Genomic DNA, 26,335 nt, shown 5'->3' with positions numbered 1-26,335 from the left:
TGTATCTCTTTTTATTTTAATGGATTTTCTTTTTGCTTAAAAAAAAAAAATTCCACTTTCCCCTTTATTTATACATTTTTCTTAATATGTGTGAAAAACAAAATTGTGTCAATTAAATTGGGACGGAGGTAATTTCAATATTTGGCGGTTTAGTGCAAAAAAGCCCAATCGTGACTCAGATAAAATCGAATTCACCTTTCATTTCAATCTTCACATTTTCCCGCGACTATCAATCACCGCGAACGCAAGGACACGGAGACGCTAAGCCGAATACGGAATGCAAGGAACGGCGGAAGAGATGACAGAGCAGAGGATCCGATATGGTTCCGAATCACTTTCCATGAATTCATTCGAGTTAATGGATTTTTACTTTCCTCAACAACTGTTCACTGTTGAACAAACCTGGCTCAACCTCACTTCTTCTCTCTTTTCCTTCTTTTCTTCTTCCATAGGCCAAAACATCGTTTCTCAGGTATTTCATTTTCTCCACTTCTCATTTCATCTCATGTTAGTTAGGAATTTCAAAGTTCAACTATTATAGTTCAATATTAGGTTTCTAATTTGTGCAATTTTGATTTTTCAAAAAAAAATCTGTGCAATTTTATTCGTATTTGTTTTTAATTAGATTTTGGCATCTTTATATTTTGATAATTTGGACTTCTAAGAATAAGTGCTTATCACGTTCGGATATACAATTAAGTGCTTATTCAATAAGTGCTTATCAATTTAAGTGTCTGAAATGGGAAAGTAATTTGATTGCTGTTATCATCCATCCTTGGTGTAAGTTGTATAACTTTCAAATTATGTTGACAGGTGAGAAATGAATATGGAAACTATGTATTGTCACTTGATTTTCAGCAGCTCAAAAATACGTGTCATGTTGAGGAATTTTACGAAATGTTAACGGAGAAACCTAAACTTGCTCTCTTATGCATGAGTGTTGCCGTTCATACGGTATGTTTGAAGTCACTTCTGTTATTTTACAAATACGTGCATCTCTTACGCTTGACCAAGGTTTTCTATGACTTGAAACAGGTTTTGCTTTCTAAATGGGAGAGTGACAAGCCGGAGCTTGCTGCAAAAGTAGACATTCGCCTTCATAACTGTCCTGAAACCATGATTGCACTGAAGAATTTAAAAGCAGCTTACATTGGTATACCATAAAACCATTGTAGTGTTTTTTTCCCCCTTCCCAGTGCTTCCTTGCTATAGTTGAGGTTTTTCTGTTGTATAGAAAAAAAATTAGGCATTGTAACATCATTTGCTGATTTGACAGACAAGCTTGTCTCAGTGCGTGGTACTGCCGTGAAAGCCAGCACCGTCAGGCCTCTTGTGGTAGAAATGAGTTTTGAATGCATCAAGTGCAAACAAAGTATTACACGTATATTTCCCGATGGAAAATTTTCACCCCCATCAACTTGCAATTTGAATGGCTGCAAAAGCAAAAATTTCAATCCATTGCGATCTACTGCTCAAACTATTGATTTTCAGAAAATAAGGTGAGGCTAGATCTTAACTCATAATCTCTATTCATTTACATATTTTGGCTACCTCCCATCCCCACTCATTCATTTTGAAACCCGTTTTAAATGCACGTCCAAACTAGGGTTCAAGAATTATTAAAACATGAAGATCACGAGGAAGGACGAGTGCCTCGAACAGTGGAATGTGAACTTACTCACGATCTCGTTGATTCATGCATTCCTGGAGATGTGGTGACGGTTACTGGAATTATTAGAGGAATTAACAATTACATGGATATTGGAGGAGGTATGGTTTTCTAACTGCTTGTTTTAGTTATCCACCTAACATGCTGGCTTGCATTACAAGTTACAACTTGCTTGGATGTTGATGTGAACTGTGAAGGCATGCTAAAGTTTGTGAGCAAAGATAACCAAGCTATATTAATACTGTATTGTTTGGACAATAAATGACGAATAACTTTGGTGGTAAACAGATTAATTTTTAGTAAAGGTGACAAATAACTTTGGCGGTAAACAGATTAATTTTTACTAAGGTGAAATATGTAATATGGATAATGACAGTGTCTTAGCATCATATAATATTCTTCTGTAAAGCACGCCACATAACTCCTTTCCTGTTGTCAAAACTTGATGCACAAGAAGTATGCTACTTTAAAACTTACAACATTAGATTTTAAAGAAAATTAGTCCTATTAGCAAACCTTTATCTAAGATACATGATACCAATTATTTCATAATTTAGTATACTGGTAGATGCGGTTACACCAATTATTTAGACTTACCTATCAATAACCGACAGTATCACTTGGCACAAGGATTTGTGTACTAATCTACTACAAAGTATTCATGTTTTTGTTCTTTATTGGGTAATTGGGTTAGTTAGACAAATATTTATCGTTAGGTCAGGCTAAGAGTTATACCTGCATTAATTATCTCAGCCACTTTAAATAAAATGTAAACTTGTTCTTTTTTGAGCCACATATAGTATCTGATGTAGCTTGTGGGTATTTATTCAGGGAAGTCAAAGAACAGAAACCAAGGATTTTACTATTTGTATCTTGAAGCTGTATCCATAGTGAATTCAAAGTCACAGTCCATACCTGATGATTCACAAGACTCTCATGCCAAAGCTAGACCAACTGAGCTGTTTGATTTGTTTTCGTTTTCTTCAAAGGATTTAGAATTTGTTGTGAAATTTGCAGAGGAGCACGGTCCAGATTTATTTCGCCAAATCCTTCACTCTATATGCCCTTCCATCTATGGACATGAGCTTGTTAAAGGTAAATATGCATCTCATTATGAAATGTGCCTCCTCCCTCAGTCACTTGTTTGGTGAGAGGGCGAACCTTAGCGCAACGACTAATGTATCATTACTGTCTTGTGACTTGGTTCTGGTGTTCATTGGTTCTATTGCTGGAAATAGCCTCTCCATTCAGGATAAGATTGTGCACGCCTTCTTTTTCTCGGACCCTGAAGTGACAGAAGTTTCATGCCCCTGTCCACTCTTTTACTCGCTTGTTTGGCTACATGTTCTTATATCTTCCGTAATTGTTAGTATAGCCTTGCTAGTAAGTTCATAATGTCGCTAGCCCATCGTATTTTTGTTCATTTCCGTGACTTATTAATCTCATGGCTGGCATGTACATTGTTAGTAATTGTTTGGGAAGAACGTGACTGCAGCTTTTTCTGATACTTCGATGTCATTATTTGGGATATATGTTCTGAAACTGGCAATCAAGGGGGAAATCAAATAATAGTTTGTTGTTTATGACAGCTGGGATAACTCTATCATTATTTGGCGGCGTACGGAGGCATTCTATGGATCAGAATAAGGTTCCTGTGAGGGGAGATATTCATGTCATAGTTGTAGGTATGCTTAATGTCTTTCCTTTGCAATTTTGAATGGAATCAAACCTTCAGAAATGTTTTTTCTTACTGAGGAGTAGATTTATTTGTATAAAAAACGCTTTCTTCAATTAGAAGTTTGCAAAATGGAGACAGGATATAAATTTACAAACTGGCTGTATTGCAATTTCTATTTTCTAGGTGATCCTGGTCTAGGTAAGAGCCAGTTGTTACAAGCAGCAGCAGCTGTTTCTCCACGTGGTATCTATGTCTGTGGTAACGCCACAACCAAAGCTGGCCTCACAGTAGCTGTAGTGAAGGATCCTATGACAAATGACTATGCTTTTGAGGCGGGTATATGCTTTTAAATTCTTTTTATGTTGCACTCGATGAAATTGTGAACTCAAGATTCAGTGTGCACTGTAATATTTCCAGAATTAGTGGATTACTACTAATTGGTCATGATTGATAGTACTCTATGGATATGACTTTGAATTGTGTTTGTGTTACCTTTTATTGTTTATTTCTTCAAATTGTTCTTCTGTGTTCCATATGTTGAAATCTTTGTTTCTATATGATAAACGTGGATCGTAAAGAGTATATTCAATAAGTCAGGAAGCTAAGTTAGCAGCAGTTCTTTTATGTCCAAGTAATATGGGTTGCTTCCTTGGTGGTAGGCTGAATGATGACATAGTTGATAGTTTTCTGGTGCTTGTCTCTATTTCCTTGAGCTCTGCAGATTTTCGTTAGTTTATCTGACATAATGAATTTTTTATGAAGTGGAGAAGAGGCGGAAAATGTTCTTTTTTGTATGCTATAGATAAGGATATGATTGGGTGTAACTGATTTTTCTGTGATCGTTTGCAAAAATTAGTTATTATTTTCTGTGAATAATTGTTGCATTTCCTGATAGGTGCTATGGTGCTGGCTGACAGTGGATTGTGTTGTATTGATGAGTTTGATAAAATGACCTCAGAGCATCAGGTTTGTTCTCTGGTAACTGGTGGTCAATTTCTGGTTACTTTAGTATATCTTAACTGAAGCCTTATTGCAATTTTCTAACTATACAGGCTTTACTGGAGGCAATGGAGCAACAGTGTGTTTCTATTGCAAAGGCGGGATTGGTAGCAAGTTTATCATCCCGTACTTCAGTCTTAGCAGCTGCAAACCCTGTTGGTGGTCATTATAAGTAACGTTTTTAACTTTCATTATCCCCTCAATTTTCCTTAGTGGCCTATTTTATTTTTAATTTTCTATCTCGGATTTATCCACACACACACACACACACACACATATATTACTATATTGCCGTAAGTTATATAAGTTCACTTATATCCCTCACTTCGAATTTCTCCTTCAATCGGTGGTGTAGGATGGAAAAGAGTGGAAATGAATGGTCTGACATCAATTTTTTAAAATATAACCAGACTATTCCATTCCATCCTATACCACCACTCTAAACATTTCCTCTTTACTATCACATAATGCCAGTCATGTACCAAGCAAAGAATTTGTTCTGACAGTTTCTTTAAATGAAAATCACAGTCGGGCGAAAACTGTAAATGAAAATTTGAAAATGAGTGCTGCGCTATTGTCCCGTTTTGATTTAATTTTCATATTGCTGGACAAGCCTGATGAACTTTTGGACAAGCGAGTCTCAGAGCACATTATGTCAGTAAGTTTTATCATCTTACTTTGTGTGGGCGTTCACTTTTGTACATAAACTAGATGACATTCATATCTTATTCATGGTTGATGGCATGACTTATTTGCTTCTCATATTGATGCATTTTAATAAATAACAACTTTAGTAATGATGATTAAGTGTATTACTGACTGAGTTTTCATTAACGGTTTGAATTTTCAGTTGTTAGACGAGGCTATCTCCAAACTGTAGTTTGTTTAAAAATTAACTAAACACATGTATCTGCTTGTCTGTATCAAGGATATGAATTATTAGCTGTTTGTAATTTTCATTTCTGCAAATTATTCTAGGATTTCTTGATCTAGAAGCTACTCTTCTTCTCAAGTAAATGACCTAAGTCTGTAAATAATTTTGAACATATGGTGTATTAAAGATACGGCATGATACACACACAGACCAACAGAAAAATGCGGGAAGAGTTATAAGAATATTGAAATGGAATTTTTTTTGCCAAATGACTTAGATGCAATCATACCGTGTTCTCTGCATATTTTATTTGGGTGTTTATGTCGTAGGACAATATATTTTCTCGGTGTACAAAAGCTGAATATTTTCACATTTTTACCAAATCAATGTTCTTGGCTTATTATTTTTCATTTGACCCATGTTTCTACATGGTTTTCTGGGCACTAAAGATTGACGTTTCAAATGTTTCTTGCAGCTTCATGCTGGGTCCGGGCAACACTCACAGGCATCTAAAAAGCGACGTGGAGGTTATCTCTCCTCTCCCTCTTACGTTATAGTTTAGATTGGCTAGACTAGTGTATGCTGCATTTTGACAATTCCAGATTCACTAATGGAATATATTCTTGACCAGATCCACCTTCTGATTCAAGAGCTTCTGCATCACAGAATGTTGAAGGCGTAGATTTGGGTGTAGGATCTGGTTCTTTAATTTCAAGGTTGAAACTTGACAGACGAAGAGACAGTGATTTTGTTCCATTACCTGGTCAACTTCTTCGCAAATACATTGCTTATGCAAGGAGTTATGTCTTTCCCAGGTGATTCAATGTCATATCTACCTTCTGACTCTGTCTAAGTATTCCCTCAGGAAATTTCGCAGTATTTATTTTATGCCTCTTCCTGATTTCTCTTAATAAGGATGTCCAAGCCCGCGGCAGATATCATACAAAAGTTTTACCTAAAACTTAGAGATCACAATGTTTCTGCTGATGGTACTCCTATAACAGCAAGGCAGCTGGAAAGTCTAGTAAGGCTAGCCGAAGCTCGAGCTCGGCTGGACTTGAGAGTAGAAATAACGGCTCAGGATGCAATGGTTAGTATTACATTTAAGTTTGACCGGAATAATGTTAATAGCACCAATCCTCTTTTGGTTCTTCAACTTTAATCAAGAACTCGTAAAGGCTAACTTGGAGCAGCCAATATGCTACCATTCGTATATAGATGAAAAGCTCTTTGAAAAATTAATAATCTTTGCAAAGAGTTGAAAGGGAAACAATTTTATTAGGTTAACAAATAACAATATTTCCAGTTTTTTTTTTTAGATTATAAAGGGTCGAATATGTTTTTAGTCCCTACAAAATCATGAGTTTTTTAGTTTAGTCCCTGTAAAATTTTAGTGGTAATTTTAGTCCTTCAAAATATTGTACTTTGTAATAATAGTCCCTATTTTGAAAACTTTTTACAAAAAATGGATATTTTTAGTCCTCCAAAATAGTCCCTGTAAAATACAAATAGGGACTAAAAGTGAATAAATTTTTTGTAGGGACTAAACTTGAAAGTTTGTAACTTTGTAGGGACTACAAACATATTTAACCCGAATAGGAAACCAATGTCTTCTGTTCATAATTAAGGTTTCAATACAACGTGGAACATGCCAAAATTTTATTTCCAGCCTCTACTTTAAAGTCATGCAACAATAATTTTATAGATTTCGGAATATCAATTTGAGGAGTATGTCAACAGCTGAATTGTTATGTTCATAAAGTTTAAACGACCAAGTTTTTCTTGTCACGAATTCCTTTAGTCATTCCTGTAGTTACATCGTGCAGGATGTCGTTGAAATCATGAAGGAATCCCTGTATGATAAATATATTGATGAGCATGGGGTTGTTGATTTTGGTCGAAGCGGGGGGATGAGTCAACAGAAAGAAGCAAAACGCTTTCTAAATGCCCTTAATAAGCAATCGGAGCTGGAACAGAAAGATTGCTTTTCAGTATCTGTATGTACTTTCTATTTTTCCCTGCATTTGCTTTCAATTGTTTTTGTTCTCGACAAAAGACGTATGCGTTGTTTACTTTTCAGGAAATATACAGTCTGGCTGATAGGATTTCCTTGAAAGTACCTGATATGGATACTTTCATCGAAAATTTAAACAGCGTTGGTTATCTACTCAAAAAAGGACCAAAGACATACCAGGTGCGATGAGATTTTTACTCTCCACTCTATAGCGGTTTGTTTGATGATTTCCATCTTATTAATGTGCAACTCTTTCATACTCCAAGAATCTATAATGCCTTACCTATCCCTTCCTAGCCACCTCTATAAGGGGAAGAAAAGTGTTAAAATTTTGGTGACAAGAGAATCCTTTTGACACATGCAGGTATTATCCTCTTCGTACTCACGGAGCCAGTCGTCTAGGTCAAGGGGCTAAACTGAAGTTTTGTTATGTACAGGTCAGTGATTAAATGTAAAAGCTTTTCGTTAATTTGTTGTGTTTAAGAATCTGAAAAAAAGTGTGTACCTTATCTTATACCAAAGTTCCCTTTCCCGAAATACTCTGAGAATGTGCTACGTCTTATGATGATTGTCATCGAATATGCAATTTCAAAGGGACGAGAAAATTAATCTGATAATCTCCCATGTAATTACAGGACAGTTATGCTGTATTGTGCAATCTTTAAAGATAGACAGTCCTTTACCAATCAGATTTTTTTGGTTCACAATAGTTAGAATTTGAATCCTTAACCAATTATCTATTTGTTTGCCATCAAGTAAACAACCATATAATGAAAGATGAAACAATATATTTTATCAAAAAAAGAAGATAAAACAATATAAGTGCATTTTCAAAATATGTATTGTTGATTGGGAGTTAATGTGGCGACAGCGTCTCAATCCTTACATCACCATCTCACTTTTACTCAATTTTATTTAATCTAATTATATATTTTTACTTACAATGTTGATTAGGAATTATAGTGACGAATATGCACCTAATCCATGGATCACCTTCTTGATCCTCACCGTTACTCAGCTACCTATAAGATGAAATGTATATTTTGTTCCACTCAAGGAGACAAAATCGATTCTAGCAGACCTACCCAAACAAAATATGATTCTAGTGGTAGAATTGATTTTGACATGTTTGGTTCATCTAGAGTATAATTGATTTTTCCTCAAAATTAATTCTACTTGAAGTTAGAAATTGTAGTTTCTAAGTCTAGAATTAATTTTTATACTCAAATATATTGTTCAACTCACTTTTACATGAATATATACAAACGTAAATCACTTTACTTTCAACTCAATATTTACTAGAATCAAGTCACTCAAAATCAACTTTTGTCACCGTAGAATCAAACATTCACGCAATCTATTATATATAGTGACGCGTTTAAGGATCTGGATCCCCTACATTCAATTTTCCTCTACTTCATTTACATTCTCTCAATCTCAAAATCCACACTTTCTGTCTTGTTTATTTTTTTTTTTCCCCTTCCAAAGAACCCTAAAACTTTCTCTCTCTGTTTTAAACGTTGTCAGTTCAACAATAACAAAGGACTCAATTCTTCTATTAAAAGCCACCTAAATAAGCACTGAAACATTAAAAAAATCAATTATAATAAAATTTGCTTAAAATTTGTATAAATAATAATTTTCAAAGAAGTTGCTTAGTAACCAAAAAAAGAAGTTGCTTAAATAAACTAAAAGTTCGTACGATATCTCTTATAAATTTTCAACCAATTGTAGTTGTGTTCTTATAATCATTAGTAAAACTTCAATACAATTTACTCACTACCCTGCATTGTTTTTTTCTTCTTCTAGGAACTAGGAATACAACAAACGAGGGAGAGCTTTGCTGGTTAATGTCGATCTACCTAACTTGAGATATATATATTTTTTGAACAAGAGGTGACTTGAGATATCAGTCTCAATCTATGAAATACCGACGATGCAGACATTGCATTGACACCCGGTAATAATTTTTAGAAAATGAAATATTTGAATGTAATTACGTGCCGACTTTAAACATGTTTTTGACGTAAAGCGTCGATATTACATATGCCTCTTGTAGTTGAATGCAGTTGATAGTTGATTTATTTATTTTTATTTTTTCTGTAAATCTCACGAGTCATGACTAAATGATCAATTTCAAAAAACATACTAATCTACTTAGCCTCTCAACAAAATATTTTTTGTAGAACTAAAACCAATTTCAAATAACGTATCGGTTTTTCTTAAAAGAAATGTTAATTGTTACGAGGTGCAAGAATCCGTAGGAATGAATCTAAGCCGTTAATCATAATTCCAACTTCATCATGATTTTCTCTAACTACAATTTTTCCTTGCTTCAAAACAAACTACTTCCAATTCTTTGCCTTCGTTGTTCCTTGTTATTTTAACCATGTGTTTTTTTTTTAAGCATAAAACCCTACCCACCATGTATCGTATCCCGTTCCTCTAAAAAAAAAATATGTGTCATATTCTGTCGTGCCTGGAATTTCTAAAGATGGCGTGCGATTAATTCAATGACGAGAATTTTCCTAAAATAAAATTATAATAACAATAAAATTATTTATGTTGATAATGATAACAAATGGTTGAACTCAAATGGTTAATGATCTTCAGTAAAAGACAGGCCGTCCTTGAGAACCTGAGCCCCATGATAGAACAATTCTCAGTAAGACTTTACTTATCTCTCGGACGAATTTCAGATTACTCTGACCCCTTCTTCAAAAAACCGAAGGATCAACAAAAAAATTATGTTGATGCGTCCACGAAAAATTATAGTCAACGCCGCATCCTAAAGCAACAAAACTACCAGTATCCGATTGGCACCACATGACGTCAAGACAATGAAGTTATGAAAAGAGGAAACATCCTTGTCCCTCTGTTATGGCATACAAGAGCTTCTGTTTCATCCTTTCCTGAAAATGAATTGTGGCAAAATATTGTTTAGGCTCAAATTTAAGAACTCCTTCTTTCAAATTTAAGTTGAACATAGTAAAACAAAGGATAGTATACTTTTGATGAGTACGGAGGTAGCTTGAGATAGTTTGTACAAGTCATCACACTAGGCAGGTCTGTGTCTGTGTGGTTGTAGGAAATCTGTCAAAATAGCAAATGAAATCAATTAGATCAATACATTATAAAATTTTGTTATAAAAAGATATTAGTAAGTTAGTTTCAAAAGTTTGAATTGTGGTTATATTAGTTGTAAGAGTTTGAAACCTACTTGAATTCATTTATGGTTAATTAATTCAGATTTTTACTAATTTTGTGTTGAAAATAACTCTTTTATATCTTTTAAAAAGTTGAATGCAGAAGTTCCAAGATAATATTTATATATTTGACTGCACTTGTTATGCCTGCGCTTTTCACGGGTCCCATTCTTCTTAATTTTTAAAATAAAACATTTACATACCTTTCGGACAACCGTCAACTTGGGATCTAGAGATGCTAATCCTCCTGGAGGAAGTCGAGGCGACCCAGTGACAAACTGTACAAACGCTCGTCGTTCTTCATTATTAAACTCTTGAAGAATTTCTAGCAACTAAGATATTCCACAACATAATGAGATTCAAGTTAAAAACATTAATACCACACTAGTACAACATAATTGTCTTGCTTACATTCATGATGGGAGGACTTCTAGCAGTGTATCCATGATCGAACTTAAAGTGCTTCAAAAGATCATTGAACTATTAACAACAAGACACCATTACCGTTCAGTTTGTAAAAATGTAAATGTATTTTGCTATCTACATCGTTATAGAAGAAGAATGATGCATGCACATGCAATTTGGTAAAGAAAAAGGTAAAATAAAAGTTATACATACAGTCCAAGAATTCGGTTCCCCACATAGTATAAGCTCAAGTTCATCTTCACTAAATACGCGAAGATGTTCGATGGGGAAAACCTGAAAAACAAGCGCATTTCATGTGTGTCATCATTAAATATAAAGGATAAATATGTTTTTGTCCTTATCTCTCTCATTCAAATTCAGTTCGTATTAAAATTTTCTCTTATATTTGATCCCAACTTATTTTAGTTTCAAGAATTGATTCTTTGGCGCTTTGTTTTGCCAGACAGACAAAAATTTAGGTCTAACACATGCCATGTAGCATTCACATGGATGCCTCATCACTTAAAAGTTTATGTGACATATGCTGATCATGATTTTTGGTGTCAAATCGATAGAGGACATAAAAAATTTAATAACCACTAAACTTGAATGAAAAGTATTTTGCAGAAAGTAAGTAGTAATACATACCTGGTTAAAGCCAAGTCTAAAAGCTTGTAGTTGACATGAAATTCCGGATCCCACGGTGGCATTCTTAACAAGTGAAACATAATCCTCCAAGTTACTCATATTTACCTACCAACAAGGAAAAATGTACACAAGTTTGTAATTTAATAAATACTAAATGGAAGTAGAATTAAGTTATTTATCAAAGCAATGCCTTACCATTGAGCGATTAGGCCCGTCACCAAGAAAAGTTTGATCATACCCAGGAAGAGAGAAATCAAGACAAAGATCCTCAACTTTGCTATTTCTAAAGGTTAAATCACTTTCCGACATGGAGTTCTCTTTACAATCAGATTCTAATTGCTTTTTCCGGTTAACGAGTGCATGAAACTCCAGCAGCGTACTGCCAAGCTCAGGATCAAATGACTGAATGTCATATAGAGAGAGTTTCTACAAAGACAGTTAAATTTGGGTGATATGATTCTTTTGAAGGAATGTTTTAGTATGTTATTCAGTCCAAATATATATATATATATATATATCCTTTAATTATTTTTATTGTATTAACCTAAAGCGCCAACTGATATAAAATGGTAGCTTGTTTGATAGCAAACTCATATGAAGTTAAATATTTAACCACTTACCTTTCCAAGAATAAGTTTATAGAAGGCTTTGGAGATATGGAGATCTAAGTGCCGACCATCTTGAATAGCTTTAGCAACAACTTGACCTAAAAGGACAAATTTCTTTTGTACTTCAGAAAACTTTAGACCATTAGATTCTTCTTGCATTTTCAACCATGGGCGAGGAAAGAGACCATGCTGAGTATCCTCTCTCCACATGCCTAAACCGGGCTTTTGAAACTCCTTACTGACTAAGGTATAAAATTCCAAAGTTGGTCCAAAACCTGTGCCAACCTCACCATCATACTCCACTTCAAGAACAACTCTTCGAGAGGCATGTTGGTTCATCATTTGTGCAGCAGACTCCAAAATTCGGTCACGAAAAACTCGATATTTCTTGCGTGGCAATCCACTGAGGCTCAATCTTCTGTCTCTCATTGTTCCAGGGTCACTGTTAGACCCTTGAGCTTGGTTCTGTGGCTGGCCATATGTCGCCAATTTAAAGAACTTGCATCTTGTCACATAACTAAACAGGAAGGGACACGAGATCATCAATTGATAACACCAAAAGGGCATAGCTCCAATGCATAATGCCAAAGGATCCCCCATTTGTTGTTCCAACTTCTCTATCAACTTCTTGTTCAAAAACTCATCCTGTTCAAAAGAAAGTAGTGATGATTTTAGGTTACTCGGGATTTTAACTTCCCCCACAGAATAAGCATGAATTTTTTTAAGAAGAAATAAAGTAGCCGCAGTTTCAATATTAGAAACATATTCTGGAAGGATTTTAGTGTTAGATTCTACAGCCCTTCTAAAGCATAATGTATGCACTTGATTCCACAGTTTAGCAACAGAAAAAGTTTTATCTTGCTTTTGCATTTGGCATAGAAGTGTCTGATACAGTGACAATTCATGAACCAATTCTTGTCCATCAAGATAGAAAACTAGTTTTTTGTGCTTCTTCTCCAATTGTTGTCCTGCTACGTTTAACAGTTGTTCTTGCTTTGTATTATCCTGGTAGATATGATCACAAAAATTAATATATGTTAAATTCCTCTCAACATGACAAGAGTGGACATGTAATTAGGCTACAAAGATAGTTGAATGGATGATGATCTTACTTGCTTAGGGTTTTCCATTCTGACCTTTGGCCACAGGTATCCTTCAATGGCATGCAAAGAAGAAAAAGGATCAACAGTAAGATACTTAGCAGGGAAGTCTTTAATGCAAGCTTCTCTCTCGTCCTTAATAAATTGGATATTCAGGCATGGATACGAAATGTTACAATTATTAGGGACAGTAGCAAATGAACTTGTCACTTCTGGTCCATGTGGACCACTCAGAATAACAGGGAAAGCCTCCGAAATAGTTAGTGCATTTTGTAAGTTCTTGGTTAATGAAGAAAGGGGCGCGTCTCCGGATACATGCTTGGAAACAGACAAGGATGCCTTTGCCAAACCCTCAAATTGTTTTTCCATGAGAACATCAAAATCACCAACACCTATAACTACTCTTCCATTTTCCTTCACACACTGACCATGAACTAAATACTTAACTAATGAACCTATAATACTACTATGAACAAATTCAAAAGCAGAAACTTGTTTTTTGCCACTAAGCGTCTTCAAAATTTCACACAGTGTACCATTGATATCATCTTCAATTCGAGAGCGTGTGTTGTCATCATCAACAGAAATGCTCAACAATTTACACAATTCAACAGAAAGATATCTGAGCTTCAGCGGAATATTGTTCATCGACCCTTTAAAAACATATATTGGTTCCACATATTTTGCTTTAATGTGCTTTGAAAGATTATGCATAAAATCTTTGTCAAGTTTGCAAATTCGAATGCTTGAAGATGCAGGAGATAGGCCATAAGAAAATGCATAACATGGACACTCAACTCTTGAATGAGAGTTTTCACTGAAATTCAATCGTGAAGATGTTTTCCCAGGTGATGAAAGTGACTTAATGGCAAAATAGACACCTTCCTCAATAAACAACTTTATGAACTTGTCTGAAAACTTCTGAAGGATTAACTCAACAATCTGTAAGGCTAATATTAACACATGATTATCCTTTCGAGTGAATACTCTATCCAAACAACTGTTGTATAAACCAGATAATGTCAATTACATAAACAATTATATTTAATATTGCGACCCAAATGAACCAGAAAAAGATGCATGATTCACCTTGAAATGTTGGTGTTCTCGAGCAGTTCTACAAGCTTATAAGATTTGCTAAAATGAACTATCTTGTAAATAACAGAAAGGCATCCATGGCAAACATATGTACTTGGATCTGATTTAACCACCTGCAAGGGTGAAGCACAAATTAAAATGTAGTTTTTTTTAAAGCTCCGGAACAACGATTCATATTGCAATATCAAGGTTTTTGATGTCTCAACGACTCTAATTGCTTTTGAGGCCGCATCAACCACATTTGATCCTTATTCTTCTTCTCAATATATGGCACAACCAAAATTTAAAACCTTGATAATAACAAGAAAGTCAACCAACCTGGATCAACCGAGGAAGTGCATCCATCTCAAGCTTTTCTATGAGATATGGGCGATCAGCTAAAAATGATTCTTTGTCTAGCACTAGAGGATTGTTCTGATTTTCAGTCACCGAAGGAAGAAGCACATTTAGCAGCTTGAGCACTTCATATCCCTAGAAAGATAGAACCATCCCCAAATTATTATTTTATACTACAAATAAGAAAACTCACAATTCATACAAGCTTAGTTTATTTGTACAAGGGTATTACTAAGAAAATAAAATCATGTATAACATGAAATTAAGACATTAAACATAAACACCATATTCCATATTCTTGTTATATATACATAACCAGATAATTTATCATAACTGTATAGAACCTAAACTTGAAAACATGAAATTAATCAACATTGTTATCATACAACAGAAAGATAAAACAAATTCAAAGAATAAGCTGCATACCATAATGTGACTTCCACAAACAAGCAGCATTGGCGATGTACTATTCGAGAGGCCAAGAAGAGGCAGTATATCTATCAATACACTGCGTACATCCCGAAGAAAGATTACCGAGAAATATTATCAATCCCTACCAGGCAAAGTTAATGGTTATCAAATCGTGAGTCGGAAGACCTATTTTTTGAATCGTAAATCAAATCTATTTATAACTGATGAACACATATAATTAAAACAAGTGATACGCAAAAACATTAGTTGATATATTATGTATGAACGTCAAAATAATTCAAGATAAGTCACAAAACAAAATGACAAAATAAAAATTGGTGTTAGGATTCATGTCTAAATAGATAGCTCGATTATTCATTTAGATTGAGTTTTGTTATGAATCGAAATAAATACAACTCACATGTATATTATAATACTGGTAACCAAGAATCGATTCTTTATATCATATTATCATTCTCAAAATCCACAGGAAGAAGAGAAAAATGGCGAATCAAATTTTTTGCTTACAGTATAAATTAATGGAGACAAGGTTCTCTGGCTCTGATTAGTTAAACTTAAAAGATGTATGACTTTTTCAATCAACCCATCCGCACAAAATTCATCCAACATTTCAGGCGACTTAGCAGCACAGTACTTCCCTGTCATAATTAAGCAGGAAACAACTTTTTCGACCAGCTGGTGAATTAAATTTTCGTATCAGTAAAAATCAGAAAAGTAAAATATACTCACAAATGAGACACTGAAAAATAATAATCTCTAATCCAATTAATGGTACCTGAGGATCCTCATACTGAAGAAGATTGCATAATATTGGAATAGCCTCCACGCAAACTAAAGGGAAGGGGCTTTCAAAGTGTAGTGTCTCTAAATATATCCTTTCCACAATAGAAATGGCCACTCTCTGATGAAAAGGTAGAAGAATAAGTAAAGCATGAATATAATTCTTATATGACTCCAACAACTAGAAGTTCAAAACTAAATCGGTTATTATAAAGTATGACAAGAAATCACGATCACTTCTGATATAAAAATGATGATATACAATGATCAGTTAGAAGCTAACTTGTATTTTTGTTGAGAAGAAATCAATAGAATTCAGAATAGACATGGTAGCCGCAGCTTTTAAGCAAGCAATTGGTTGTTGTAGCGATATTTCTTCCAAGGCTTGTATACACTGCTTAAATGCAACATCAATAGTAATCTTAAATTCCTGTAATTCTATTTGAGATGAAAAATGAACAGAAAGGCACTAGCAACACACTCTTAACATTCTATTTTGAACACACTCCACTTGAATTCAGTAGGACTCAATTTCAACTATCAGGAGAAAGCGTTGAAAAGAGTGTTGAAAAGTGCGTTGTTAGCATTTTTAATATAATAATATGAGAAAATTAGTTAGCTAGCATCAAAACAAAGACCTGTTCAGCTACTTCTTGATACTCAAAGGTATGTAATCTTTGACATAAAACAGGAAGAGCATCAAGGCTAACAAATAAACCAGCTAATTCAGGAATCTTTTCACATAGATAGGTGATAGCTCTTGCAGCCAACAAGATTACATCAGGGTCAGTGTCATGCTTCAGCAATTTGACAAGTTTTGGGGGAAACGAGTCAAAACTTGTGTCGCGGGTTGAACCATTTCGATTATAACATGATAAAATTCTACAAAATTTAGTAAGTGCAACTACTCCATCCGAAGGTTCAGTCTGTGCAATTGAGCTTGATATAGTTTTTCCATGTTGCCTATGATCATAGACATCTTGTTGTTGCACATCACTTGGAGAACTTGCACAACTGTGATATTCATCAGTTTCCTGATCTGAGTGTGTGGAACTCATTTTGTTTTGAACTAATGAATTTGAAGAACTTGGTCTTAAATTTATAAATTATGCCTTGATTACCAATCAACTGTTTCTACTTCCCATTGAAAATAGACCTTCTGTATAGATAAAATCTTTAGTCAGATTTTCATTCATTGGCATAAATTCAGAACAAAAATAGTATACTGTAATGTTTTGGAAGGAAAGTTCATAATTTCTATCTATAGCAACCAAACCCTATTATTAAAAGCTTCTCTCATAATTTAAATAGCACAAGTAATCAATTTTATTGATTTTCAACACTACCCCACTAGTCAAATTAATCATCAACATAACATAACAAAACTTCCTAAAAGAGTTCTTGGAGAAAGATCAGCCTAAACAAACCAAACACAAGAACAATGTACACGCGTACGTGTGTCATTATTAAAAGAAGAAAAGGAACAAAATAATGCCCAAAGTGTAGGAAAAAAAAAAAAAACATTATTGACCACAAAAATGGAATTCGACTCATTTAAAGCGCAAAAACTATACAACAACAACCAAGCCTTATGTCATCAAGTGTGGTTAAACATGGATCAAACGACATCGTAATGTTTTATCATATGTCATATTTTTATCCAACTTATTAATCGCTAGGTCCGTTTTAATAGTTTCTCTTATAGTTTTACCAAGTTTTCCTCTATCTAATAATTTGATTGATTTTCATATGGTTTACTCTAGTCTCTTTACACGTCCAAACCACCTAAACCTAGTTTCCACCATAAGTTTGTTATTTCAACAAACTCATGATTTATTATGATATACTCTAATATTCACCCTTAATTCATTAATAAACAATACCGTTGATAATACTTACTTTACGTTGTAGCCGGAAAAAAGATGAGAAACAGTGGAGAAGAAACACGTTAAGTTGAAGACCAGGATAAGAAGAAGGAAAAAAAAATACTAATGGTGATTTGGCTCTTCTTCTTACTTCCAAAATCAAATAGGATTTGAGCCTGAGTAGCAAGTAACCTTAGAGAACAAAATATAATCGCAACCCTAGTCCTTCTTATAGGGACAAAGGCCCAAATATATTTTTGGATGAAATTAACTGTATGTTTCCGAAAATCTCTAAGATTATTTAAATATATATTTGGTATATCTTTAAATATTTATCTCTTAAATCTTTTTTAGTGAAAAAAAGTCTTTTTTTTTTTTACTCAAACAAACTTAAATCATTTCATCTTCTACAACAATATATAAAGTGAATAGAGGATTTTTGGTTGGATTTTATATAATGGTATATAATATCCACTTGTAATTAATAGATGGATTCTGTCATATCCACTTGTTTAATAAATGGATTCCGTCTTATCTTGACACTTTTGATCTCTTAAGCAACTACAAAGGAAGCTTAGTTAACAATAAAAGTCGTCAAACAACGGTTAAAATATATTTTATTTCAATCATTTAGATTTGACCCTTCGTAAAAAAACTAGTTTTGCCACCCACTTAACCCCCTCTTAAAAAATTAGCTAACTTCGCCGCTGAGCAGACACAATCTAATGGTGATCATGAGCAACATGAAAATTTTATATCAAGCTCAAGTGCACAGATTGAATCTTTACCTATCTATGTGAAAAGATTCTTGAATTAGCTGGTTTATTTGTTAGCCTTGATGCTCTTTTTTCCTTTGTCAAAGATTACATCATACATGCTATTGAGTATCAGTGCGTTGCTAGTATCTTTATGTTCGATTTTTCATCTCAAATAGAATACTGGAATTTAAGAATATTATTGATGTCTTGACCACAAAAATAAAAAAATAAAATATTATTGATGTTGCATTTATATTTATAGTTTATACAAGCCTGGAAGAAAATATAACCACAGCAACCACTTGCTTGCTTAAAGGCTGGGACTACCATGAGAAAATGTTATTTTATATTCCCACCCTTAATTTTTACACGAAAAAAAGTTAAAACTACTCTTATCTTTTTTAGGGAAGAAACTATTTAATTTAAATCAATTTTTTTCTTCAAATTAATCGATTTCGTTGCTGAAGAAAAAGATTTCTCCAAAAAATAAAACACATCATTGACTATTGTGTAGGGAAAATAAAAAGGCCACATTTATGATATCATAACAAATTTTATCATAAAGATTATATCATAATCGATTTTACCTGATAAATTTACATATATTTTCATTACACTTTCCCACAATTGATATGGCATCCAAAATACTGTTTAACCACATTAGATAAAAATTTGTATTAAAAAACTTTTAGAACAAAATCACACAGCACAATTGATCTTACTTCAAATATTTTGATCAAATCATCAAAATCAAGTTGATTCAAAATCTCATTAAAATGCTCACTCAATAAAAATACCACATCACTGTAATCCAAAAAATAAAAATACCACATTACTTGCAAATGTTAACAAATGTATTTCAAAAACTCAAACCATCTTCATCCATTATTGTACACCAAAATAAGGATCGAAAAAATATACCAATTTATGCTTACAATCAGCTACCTAAATTCTTAAGCCTTTGCCAAGCCGCCAGAAGGAATCAAGACTAACATGGCTCCAGCACTTGCAAATGTAACTTCGAAATAAATAATTTTACTCCAGACATAATATACAAACCATAATTTGAGAGAAAAAAAATCAGGACACAAGAACCAATGTGTCTTATGCCAGTATTAACATTACATAAAATACATTCAATTATGCCGACGGCATTTAGTAAAGCTCTACCAGCACTGAACTGAAAACACCACGACCACTGTGAGAAGATCAATTGGCTTATTACCTACTCTGGACCTTGCATAGGAACCATCATATGTTGACCCTGAGATCGAAGAATAAAAAAAGTATGAACATAAAGAAATCATTATCCATAGAAAGTTGCATCGCCGATATGACATAAGTTCCTTAAACTGATATAATATCATAAACAGAAGAGGAAGAACATCCATATCATGATTGCTCAATATCATGTGAACGCATTGTTACGCCACACAACTCTCCCATTGTGGTTGGGCCTAAAGGAGAGACTAGTCTAAACACGTGACACTACGGTTCAGATCCCAACGGAAAAAATGCCTCTATTTAGTTTAGTGTCTGATGCTCCTCGAACATGGTTGGCCTCTTAACATAAAGAGACGTGTTAAAGGCTCTCCTACCAAAAAAGTATATTTTGGGATGGGCATGCTCATAAGAGCTCAAGTCGTTACAATTTTTAATTTCATGAGAAGTCAGCCAATGAAAAGGGGACAACCTACAAGGAAGTAAACTAGGAAAGGAATAATCTTCGAAGTGTCGAAGTGAAAGTAATCCTAACTAGACAGCCATCATGGATACTGACTTTAGAGGTGACATCTTAAGACCGTTGGACCAGTATAATTGTTTTAATAAAAACTTGGTATTTAATAAGCTATTTTTTTATTTTTTTTTGTATGGGGTAGCAGTATATCCATTTTTAGATTGTGTCGCAAGTGACACTGTGGTTCCAACTTTTGAAGCGTATGCAATGTCATGATCCACATGGATTGAAGACACTGCATGAGCTATAGGATTATCCACCCAAAAGACTAGTTTTTTAGGATAGGTCCTCCTGATGAGCTTGAGTCATAAACAGTAAACACAAGAAAATAATCAGAACAATCTGTCACATGCAGGAAAAAGCGATTACAAAAAGCTTAATCTGAATTAACATCACCACTTTCACATTTGAAGGCCAAGTAACAAATTATTTTCAAAACCACTGTTCCAGCACTGAAAATATGGTTATATTAGTGGTTTGGCTTCTAGACTACAATGGCACATCAGTTTAAAATTGGTGTACTGGTGCACTACTAGCAAGAATGGCTACAGCAAGTATTAAGTTAATTAAAAATCCTTTATATCACAGTGCTTATAATTGATAATATCATAAATTGGCCCTTCTAGAAATTAGAATATGACTTTGGGCATCGTGTTCATAGAAGCTCATACAGAAGTCTAGCAGAGGGACAGTGCACTGAGACGAGCGGTGGCTTCAATTGTTGAAGCAGATTTGGGGTGTAGTGCGTTGGATTTGTAGCGTTCTTGCTGATGATGTGCACCACCAAGGCTAGACAATGGCGGTATGGTCAATAATGGTTGAGGTTGTTGAGTAGTTTGTTGGGGTCATAGCTTTTCTATGAGATGATTTTCATGGTGATTTTTCTAGTTTCGTAGACCATAAATCGCAAGGACTTGACTAATATCTATATGTATTTTGATTTTTATATTCTAATTGACTCCTATTTATGTTTTTTTGAGGCCTCCCCGTCATAGTAATGGGGAGAATTGAAGCGCTGTTTTCAGGTGTGGCAATGGCTTTGCTGCAAGTGCATAGATAAAAGCACCGCTGCTGAAGTGTTTTGGTAAATTAGAAACGGATACGGAGCACAGGATGATAAGTACATAAATCATTTTCAAATAATATCTTCGCTTACCTATTCAATCACTTATAAGTTATTAATCATATGTCCGGTGTGATCCGAAATATAGGCCAAGGGAAATTAGCAAAATCCAATGATAATGTGTTGGTATCCAAGTCAGAATTCCAACAGACAAGCTTAAGATTAAATATATAGGAAACATTTGGAAAATATTATTTGGGCAACACTTGATAAAAATAGCTTATAAATCACAATATACTCAGAAGCTGGTTACATCTTACTATTCTACTAAACTCGCCAATATAGCTTATGAAAAACGGTTTATGCATCCCTTCCCATTCACCCCAAACTTTATTTTTACAGTGAAAAAAATGTTGGAATCACATATAACTTTTTCCAACATACATATTCAAACACAAATTAGTTATTGAGCTTAAGCACTTATTACATAAGTTCACATATTATGATAACAAGATCCCCATTCACATACCCATGTTGATTAGCTAAAAACACCTTTTTTTCCATTGGGGTGTGAACTTTTATTTTGAAATGGCTAATGTTAGTATTATGTTGAGAGTGGGGATCACTCCGCTCCTTAACTCCCCCACCCAAGCTACCAAACCATCCTCCCCAGCCAACAATTACAAGATCCACAAAACCTAATTTAACCCTAATACATTTTGTAAATGAATGTTTAGAAAGCCCAAGGAGTGGCAGGGACCATATAGCAGCATTAACATTTTTATTGTTTATAGAATTCATGTAGGAAGAAGAATCTCAAACAACTCTAAGAGCCCACACAACTTACTTTAATGGGTGCATTGATGTGTGCTACCAACCAAAAGGGGAGAATTCATTGATGAGTTAACAGACACTTAAATTGTACCATGGACCTTTTTCTATGGGTAGATTAAAATTTCGAACCAAAACAGTATGAGAGCAAACAATGTGTGAATCAATGTAATAAAAGCCAAGTAAAAAATGCTTTTTATAGAAAAGGGGACTTGAACATAAAAAGTTCTGTAAAATGGAAGTATCAGTGAATCCCATTTTATTTTTGTCATGATTAATATGTGCTGGGGTGCTAGTAGGGGCCAGGGGGGCAATATTTATGTGAAGTCGAGAACTATAAATCATCATATTTATTCGTATGGAAGTTACAATTCATAGTTTTAGCAACAACGTTAACATTTTCTTATGTTAACATTCAATACAACAGCCTTAGCATTTTAGAGAGTAGTGTTACCTGAGAATTTGTGTAGGAAACACCTTGTGAGAAAGAACCTTGATGAACAAGCTGCAATTTCAACAAAATATGACAAAATCAGATACTACTTTTCTAATTGTTTCTAGGGGTGTGTTCTCCGGCTATAAAATCACGCATAATTCGTGTGTATGTATGTGTTTACTACCTGAGGATTAGAACCTTGTTGAACATCTTTTTTGCCAGATGTGTCTCCACCCTTGGCAGAGCCCTTAGTATCACCCTGAAACACCACAAATAAAACATAGATTCGTGCACGCCAAAAAATCACAGAAACCTATTCCAAAACATTGAAAGTGTAAAACTTTTTTACACATTAACCCAATCAAATCACACCACATTGATATTTGTGGAGATACTTTAGGAACTAGCCTATAAACATGGTACAGTGAAGTGATTTGATTAGATGTATGTGTAAGAAAACTTGACACCATCAGTGCAAAAAAACTAATCTCAAACAACAATTGTTAAGCTGCAAATATATTCAAGTTCAAGCAATGAAAGAAAGGATTTGAAATTACCTCCATCTGCAACATTTCCAATCGACCCATGACAAAGCAATGAAAAAAATTTACCATCAGTTAAAAAGTACAATAGCAATAATAAAATTAAAAAACTAAAAACTTGAAATTAATTCCGTATAGATTGTCAGAGGACCCAATTGACATTAATTTTCACTGGGGGACCAGAAAAGCTTATAAAGTAAAAGTAAAAGTAAAATAAAAAGAGTAGTAAATTAAAATAACCTAACCTCTCTGTATCTTGTAAGGTAAATCTTAAGAGGATCAATATAATCCTCAAACCCTAAAGTAGCCATCGCCCAAAGCAAATCATCACCGTTAATCGTCTTCCTCTTCTCTCTCTGACACTTATCAGAGGCCCTAAACAATTAAACATCAAATCAATGAAAATAAAACTAAAAAGTAAGAAAAAGAAAGTAAGGATGATTTGAAAATCGTACTCGCTGGTGATGAAGCTGATGAACTCGGAGACACATTCCTGAACGGTTTCCTTAGCATCTTTGGCGATTTTACCATTAGCAGGAAGAGCTTTTTTCATGATGCGGCTGATGTTAGCGATAGGAAGGAAACGGTCTTGTTCACGGATGTTGGAACGAGGACTGTGTTCGCCGCTTTCGTGGCTGCCGCCGCCAGGACTCGCCGGAGTTTCGGACATATCGTCGGAACCCTAACATGATGAAATTAATTAATTAATTATAGATAGATCGATGAGAACCCTAGAGAGAGAGAGAGAGAGAAGGAGAATGAATATAATCCTAGTTGTTATAGTTTTGGAGGGATAATAATATAAGTAAGATACCTGAATATTATGTTTGTATTTGGCGCGAGCGTAGATCGGTAAGAATGGAGAGAGAATCGGACGCTGGAGAAGAAAGGAAGGAGGAGGACGATTGAGATTACAGAATGAGACCTATCACCACCGTTCGTTTTCTTTTATTATTGCAACAACACTCGGAGAGTTCCGCTTTTTCTCTTCTTTTTTTTTTTAACTCGTTTTAATTATTTTAAATACCCCCACACCCCAGGCCTAAAAAGTTAAAAATAAATAGAATTATTATTTTTTCTTCTATTAATGGAATTTTCATTAAATAACAAGATCGATAGAATTCACACCTAAGAAATTGTTACAAATGAGAATGTTTAATAAAGAAAAAGAAAATTTCATTATAACTAAGTGGAAAAAAATAGAATGAGTTCAATCTGTAAGAAGGTTTGCATGTTTATTTTTGCGGCGCGGTCTATATGATAATATAAACTAAAGTGAATATTAGAAATTAGAGTAGGTAAATGATGTCTATAAATATATGTTGCAGAAAAGAAATATTAATAGCAAAATGTTCACATGTACTTTTAAGAAACGTGTTATTAATTTCATTAGCATAAATTATATATTAAAAATTGTGTCACTTTTTTTTGTCAAAAAAATTGTGTCGCTTTATTTTACCAAAAGTTGAACATTAATTTTTCTCGATAAATATTCTCTATAAGAAAATCTTTAAGATAAATGTTGGCATGACCCGTATTAATATAAACGTATGAGTCATGTTCACTATTACTTTTAAATTGTAAGAATTTTTTTTTTTTTTTACGAAATAGATTTGACTGAATACAACGAGGCTAGTAGAAGAAATATTGCAGCGGGTAACGGGGGGTTGTTTTTGCAATCATGATGGGAAGTGGCTTGGCATTTACTCTCGAATTTTGGTCGATGTAGTGTGTATAGAGTTGAGCTTTGAGGATCCTTGACGATCTTCAAATTGCTAAAGATAGAGGTTTTTCAAAGGTGGAGCTACATGTTGAGTCTAGTGTGGTAGTGCATACATTGCAGTTTAGGAAGGATGGGAGTCCTGTTGGTTGGCGATTCATCCAAAAAATTCGTAGATTGCTAGCTTTGGACTGAAAAATTAAGGTGTCATTCTTATCGCATGGCAAACACATGTGCAGATGCACTTGCAAATATAGGGTGTGATTGTGGTCCTGGTTTGCGGGTTAATTTGCTGATGCTAGCTGATGTTACGGAGCCCCTAAAGTTGTTATTGTTAGTTTTTTCTTCTGCTGGACTTAGGTCCCTTGTTAAAAAAAAAAATTAATGTTTTTGGCGTTGTTATTGTTAGTTTTTTCTTCTGCTGGACTTAGGTCCCTTGTTAAAAAAAAAATTAATGTTTTTGGCATAAAAAAGAAAAAAATAAAACACAAAAGAAGAGTTTGTGTTTGTTCCATAAAAAAATTGACTTTTTTGGTTCATTGTGTAAGTGATGTATCTAGTCTATATTTACACTAAGATACATTAATTATTCTATGAACATAAAAAGTCAATTTTTTCTTATAATAAGGACCAGATACTCCATAATAATAATTCGTGTTTTTTTTGGGTTGAATGTCATTAATGATTCCGACAAGGTGCATTATTCGACCACCTGTTGGCTGTTGGAACTCGACAAGGTGACTTTTAGGCTTGGCCGCTTCGTTTGTTTTTCACTCGATGTTCTTTGCGGTGCCATTTAGCTTGGACCTATTGAGGTATTGGTCCATGATGGACCAATTACTTCAACCATTAGATTAGATTATCCCACAAAAGCTTATCATAGTCCATCAACATCAAATCTAACTTGTTAACTCTCTCTCATTGCACTTTCTTCTTCCTTTGTCCTTAAAATCCATTCGCTGAAGGTGAGTTTCTTTTATTGCTGATCTTTTGGCTATTGATTCACCGAAAATCCATTCACCGAAAAATAAATCTGTAATTGTTATGTTATGTATCGAAGAATCTTTTTTCTATGATTGTAAGGTACAATTTGTACCCACCGAAATATGAAAAGCCAGCTTCACCAATTTTAATCTCAATTGTATGTAAAGTTCTACATTAATTGTCCATTTTCCCCTATTAATTTTTAGTTTTTTTTTTTTTTTATTCATAACATTAATGGACTAGCAGATTTGGTATCCAACTTACAAAGATTTTATCAGTTTATACATTGATAGCTTATTCAAGAAATTAATTTCAAATTCAAATTGACAAAATTCCAGCAAATATGTGAGATCCAAAGATGGATGCCACAATGATTCATAACAAAGAAACCAAAATTTTCATTTTGGATTGAGCTTTTGTTAAGGTGAACCACTCGGTTTAGAGTGAAAAATTGAGAAGAAATGTTGCAGTTCTATTGCATGGTTGGAAGAGAGAAGGTACAATGAGAGGAGATAAAGTTGAGGTTTAGATTTAGTATGAGTGAACCATGA

At 34.1% G+C, this 26,335-nt stretch overlaps 3 protein-coding genes across 6 annotated transcripts; 1 reads left to right on the top strand and 2 right to left on the bottom strand.

The window, feature by feature from the left end:
- The first annotated feature begins 212 nt into the window (after positions 1 to 212).
- MCM8 (minichromosome maintenance 8) lies at positions 213 to 9,277 on the top strand. 4 transcript variants are annotated; one of them, XM_085724062.1, is made up of 18 exons: positions 213 to 472; positions 814 to 954; positions 1,036 to 1,153; positions 1,277 to 1,499; positions 1,607 to 1,770; positions 2,501 to 2,764; positions 3,259 to 3,354; positions 3,531 to 3,683; positions 4,243 to 4,313; positions 4,400 to 4,518; positions 4,875 to 5,004; positions 5,696 to 5,747; positions 5,852 to 6,035; positions 6,136 to 6,310; positions 7,047 to 7,217; positions 7,301 to 7,414; positions 7,599 to 7,671; positions 9,044 to 9,277. In XM_085724062.1, exons 1-17 carry the CDS (start codon positions 278 to 280, stop codon positions 7,647 to 7,649), a joined length of 2,421 nt encoding a protein of 806 aa, XP_085580188.1. In that variant the 5' UTR covers positions 213 to 277; the 3' UTR covers positions 7,650 to 7,671; positions 9,044 to 9,277. The 4 variants fall into 4 exon arrangements, with proteins under 4 accessions (XP_085580188.1, XP_085580189.1, XP_085580187.1 ...); XM_085724063.1 differs by lacking the exon at positions 9,044 to 9,277 and adding an exon at positions 7,870 to 7,923; XM_085724061.1 differs by lacking the exon at positions 9,044 to 9,277 and having other exon boundaries at positions 7,599 to 7,923.
- Positions 9,278 to 9,748: 471 nt separating this feature from the next.
- Positions 9,749 to 17,903, bottom strand: LOC146910465 (E3 ubiquitin-protein ligase UPL4-like). The gene is made up of 18 exons (XM_085729438.1): positions 17,747 to 17,903; positions 16,486 to 17,006; positions 16,131 to 16,241; positions 15,843 to 15,968; positions 15,575 to 15,742; positions 15,103 to 15,188; positions 14,947 to 14,968; positions 14,618 to 14,770; positions 14,291 to 14,412; positions 13,214 to 14,201; positions 12,114 to 13,106; positions 11,689 to 11,919; positions 11,494 to 11,598; positions 11,059 to 11,139; positions 10,852 to 10,920; positions 10,644 to 10,772; positions 10,244 to 10,327; positions 9,749 to 10,146 (listed from the first exon to the last, which is right to left on the bottom strand). The coding sequence occupies exons 2-18, from the start codon at positions 16,903 to 16,905 to the stop codon at positions 10,081 to 10,083; spliced, it is 3,954 nt and encodes a 1,317-aa protein (XP_085585564.1). The 5' UTR covers positions 16,906 to 17,006; positions 17,747 to 17,903; the 3' UTR covers positions 9,749 to 10,080.
- Positions 17,904 to 19,302: 1,399 nt separating this feature from the next.
- On the bottom strand, positions 19,303 to 24,087 carry LOC146910464 (nuclear transcription factor Y subunit B-1-like). The gene is made up of 7 exons (XM_085730789.1): positions 23,895 to 24,087; positions 23,536 to 23,762; positions 23,326 to 23,455; positions 23,096 to 23,101; positions 22,723 to 22,797; positions 22,557 to 22,607; positions 19,303 to 19,734 (listed from the first exon to the last, which is right to left on the bottom strand). Exons 2-7 carry the CDS (start codon positions 23,748 to 23,750, stop codon positions 19,696 to 19,698), a joined length of 516 nt encoding a protein of 171 aa, XP_085586915.1. The 5' UTR covers positions 23,751 to 23,762; positions 23,895 to 24,087; the 3' UTR covers positions 19,303 to 19,695.
- Positions 24,088 to 26,335: the final 2,248 nt, after the last annotated feature.

Source organism: Medicago sativa, chromosome 7 (assembly GCF_051527215.1).
Source record: "Medicago sativa cultivar Bolivia chromosome 7, Bolivia_mono, whole genome shotgun sequence".
NCBI classification, from domain to species: domain Eukaryota; kingdom Viridiplantae; phylum Streptophyta; class Magnoliopsida; order Fabales; family Fabaceae; genus Medicago; species Medicago sativa.
This window is presented reverse-complemented; position numbering and strand designations above follow the sequence as displayed.

Coding starts and splice junctions, on each gene's coding strand:
- MCM8 (XM_085724062.1), top strand. CDS start 278: ATGCAAGGAACGGCGGAAGAGATGACAGAGCAGAGGATCCGATATGGT. Junction 955..1,035: donor TGAGTGTTGCCGTTCATACG/GTATGTTTGAAG, acceptor GACTTGAAACAG/GTTTTGCTTTCTAAATGGGA. Junction 1,771..2,500: donor TTACATGGATATTGGAGGAG/GTATGGTTTTCT, acceptor GTATTTATTCAG/GGAAGTCAAAGAACAGAAAC.
- LOC146910464 (XM_085730789.1), bottom strand. CDS start 23,750: ATGTCCGAAACTCCGGCGAGTCCTGGCGGCGGCAGCCACGAAAGCGGC. Junction 23,456..23,535: donor ATCAGCTTCATCACCAGCGA/GTACGATTTTCA, acceptor TTAATTGTTTAG/GGCCTCTGATAAGTGTCAGA. Junction 19,735..22,556: donor TTTCCTACACAAATTCTCAG/GTAACACTACTC, acceptor CTTCGATCTCAG/GGTCAACATATGATGGTTCC.
- LOC146910465 (XM_085729438.1), bottom strand. CDS start 16,905: ATGAGTTCCACACACTCAGATCAGGAAACTGATGAATATCACAGTTGT. Junction 15,969..16,130: donor TCTTCTCAACAAAAATACAA/GTTAGCTTCTAA, acceptor CCTTTTCATCAG/AGAGTGGCCATTTCTATTGT. Junction 10,773..10,851: donor GAAGTCCTCCCATCATGAAT/GTAAGCAAGACA, acceptor GGAATATCTTAG/TTGCTAGAAATTCTTCAAGA.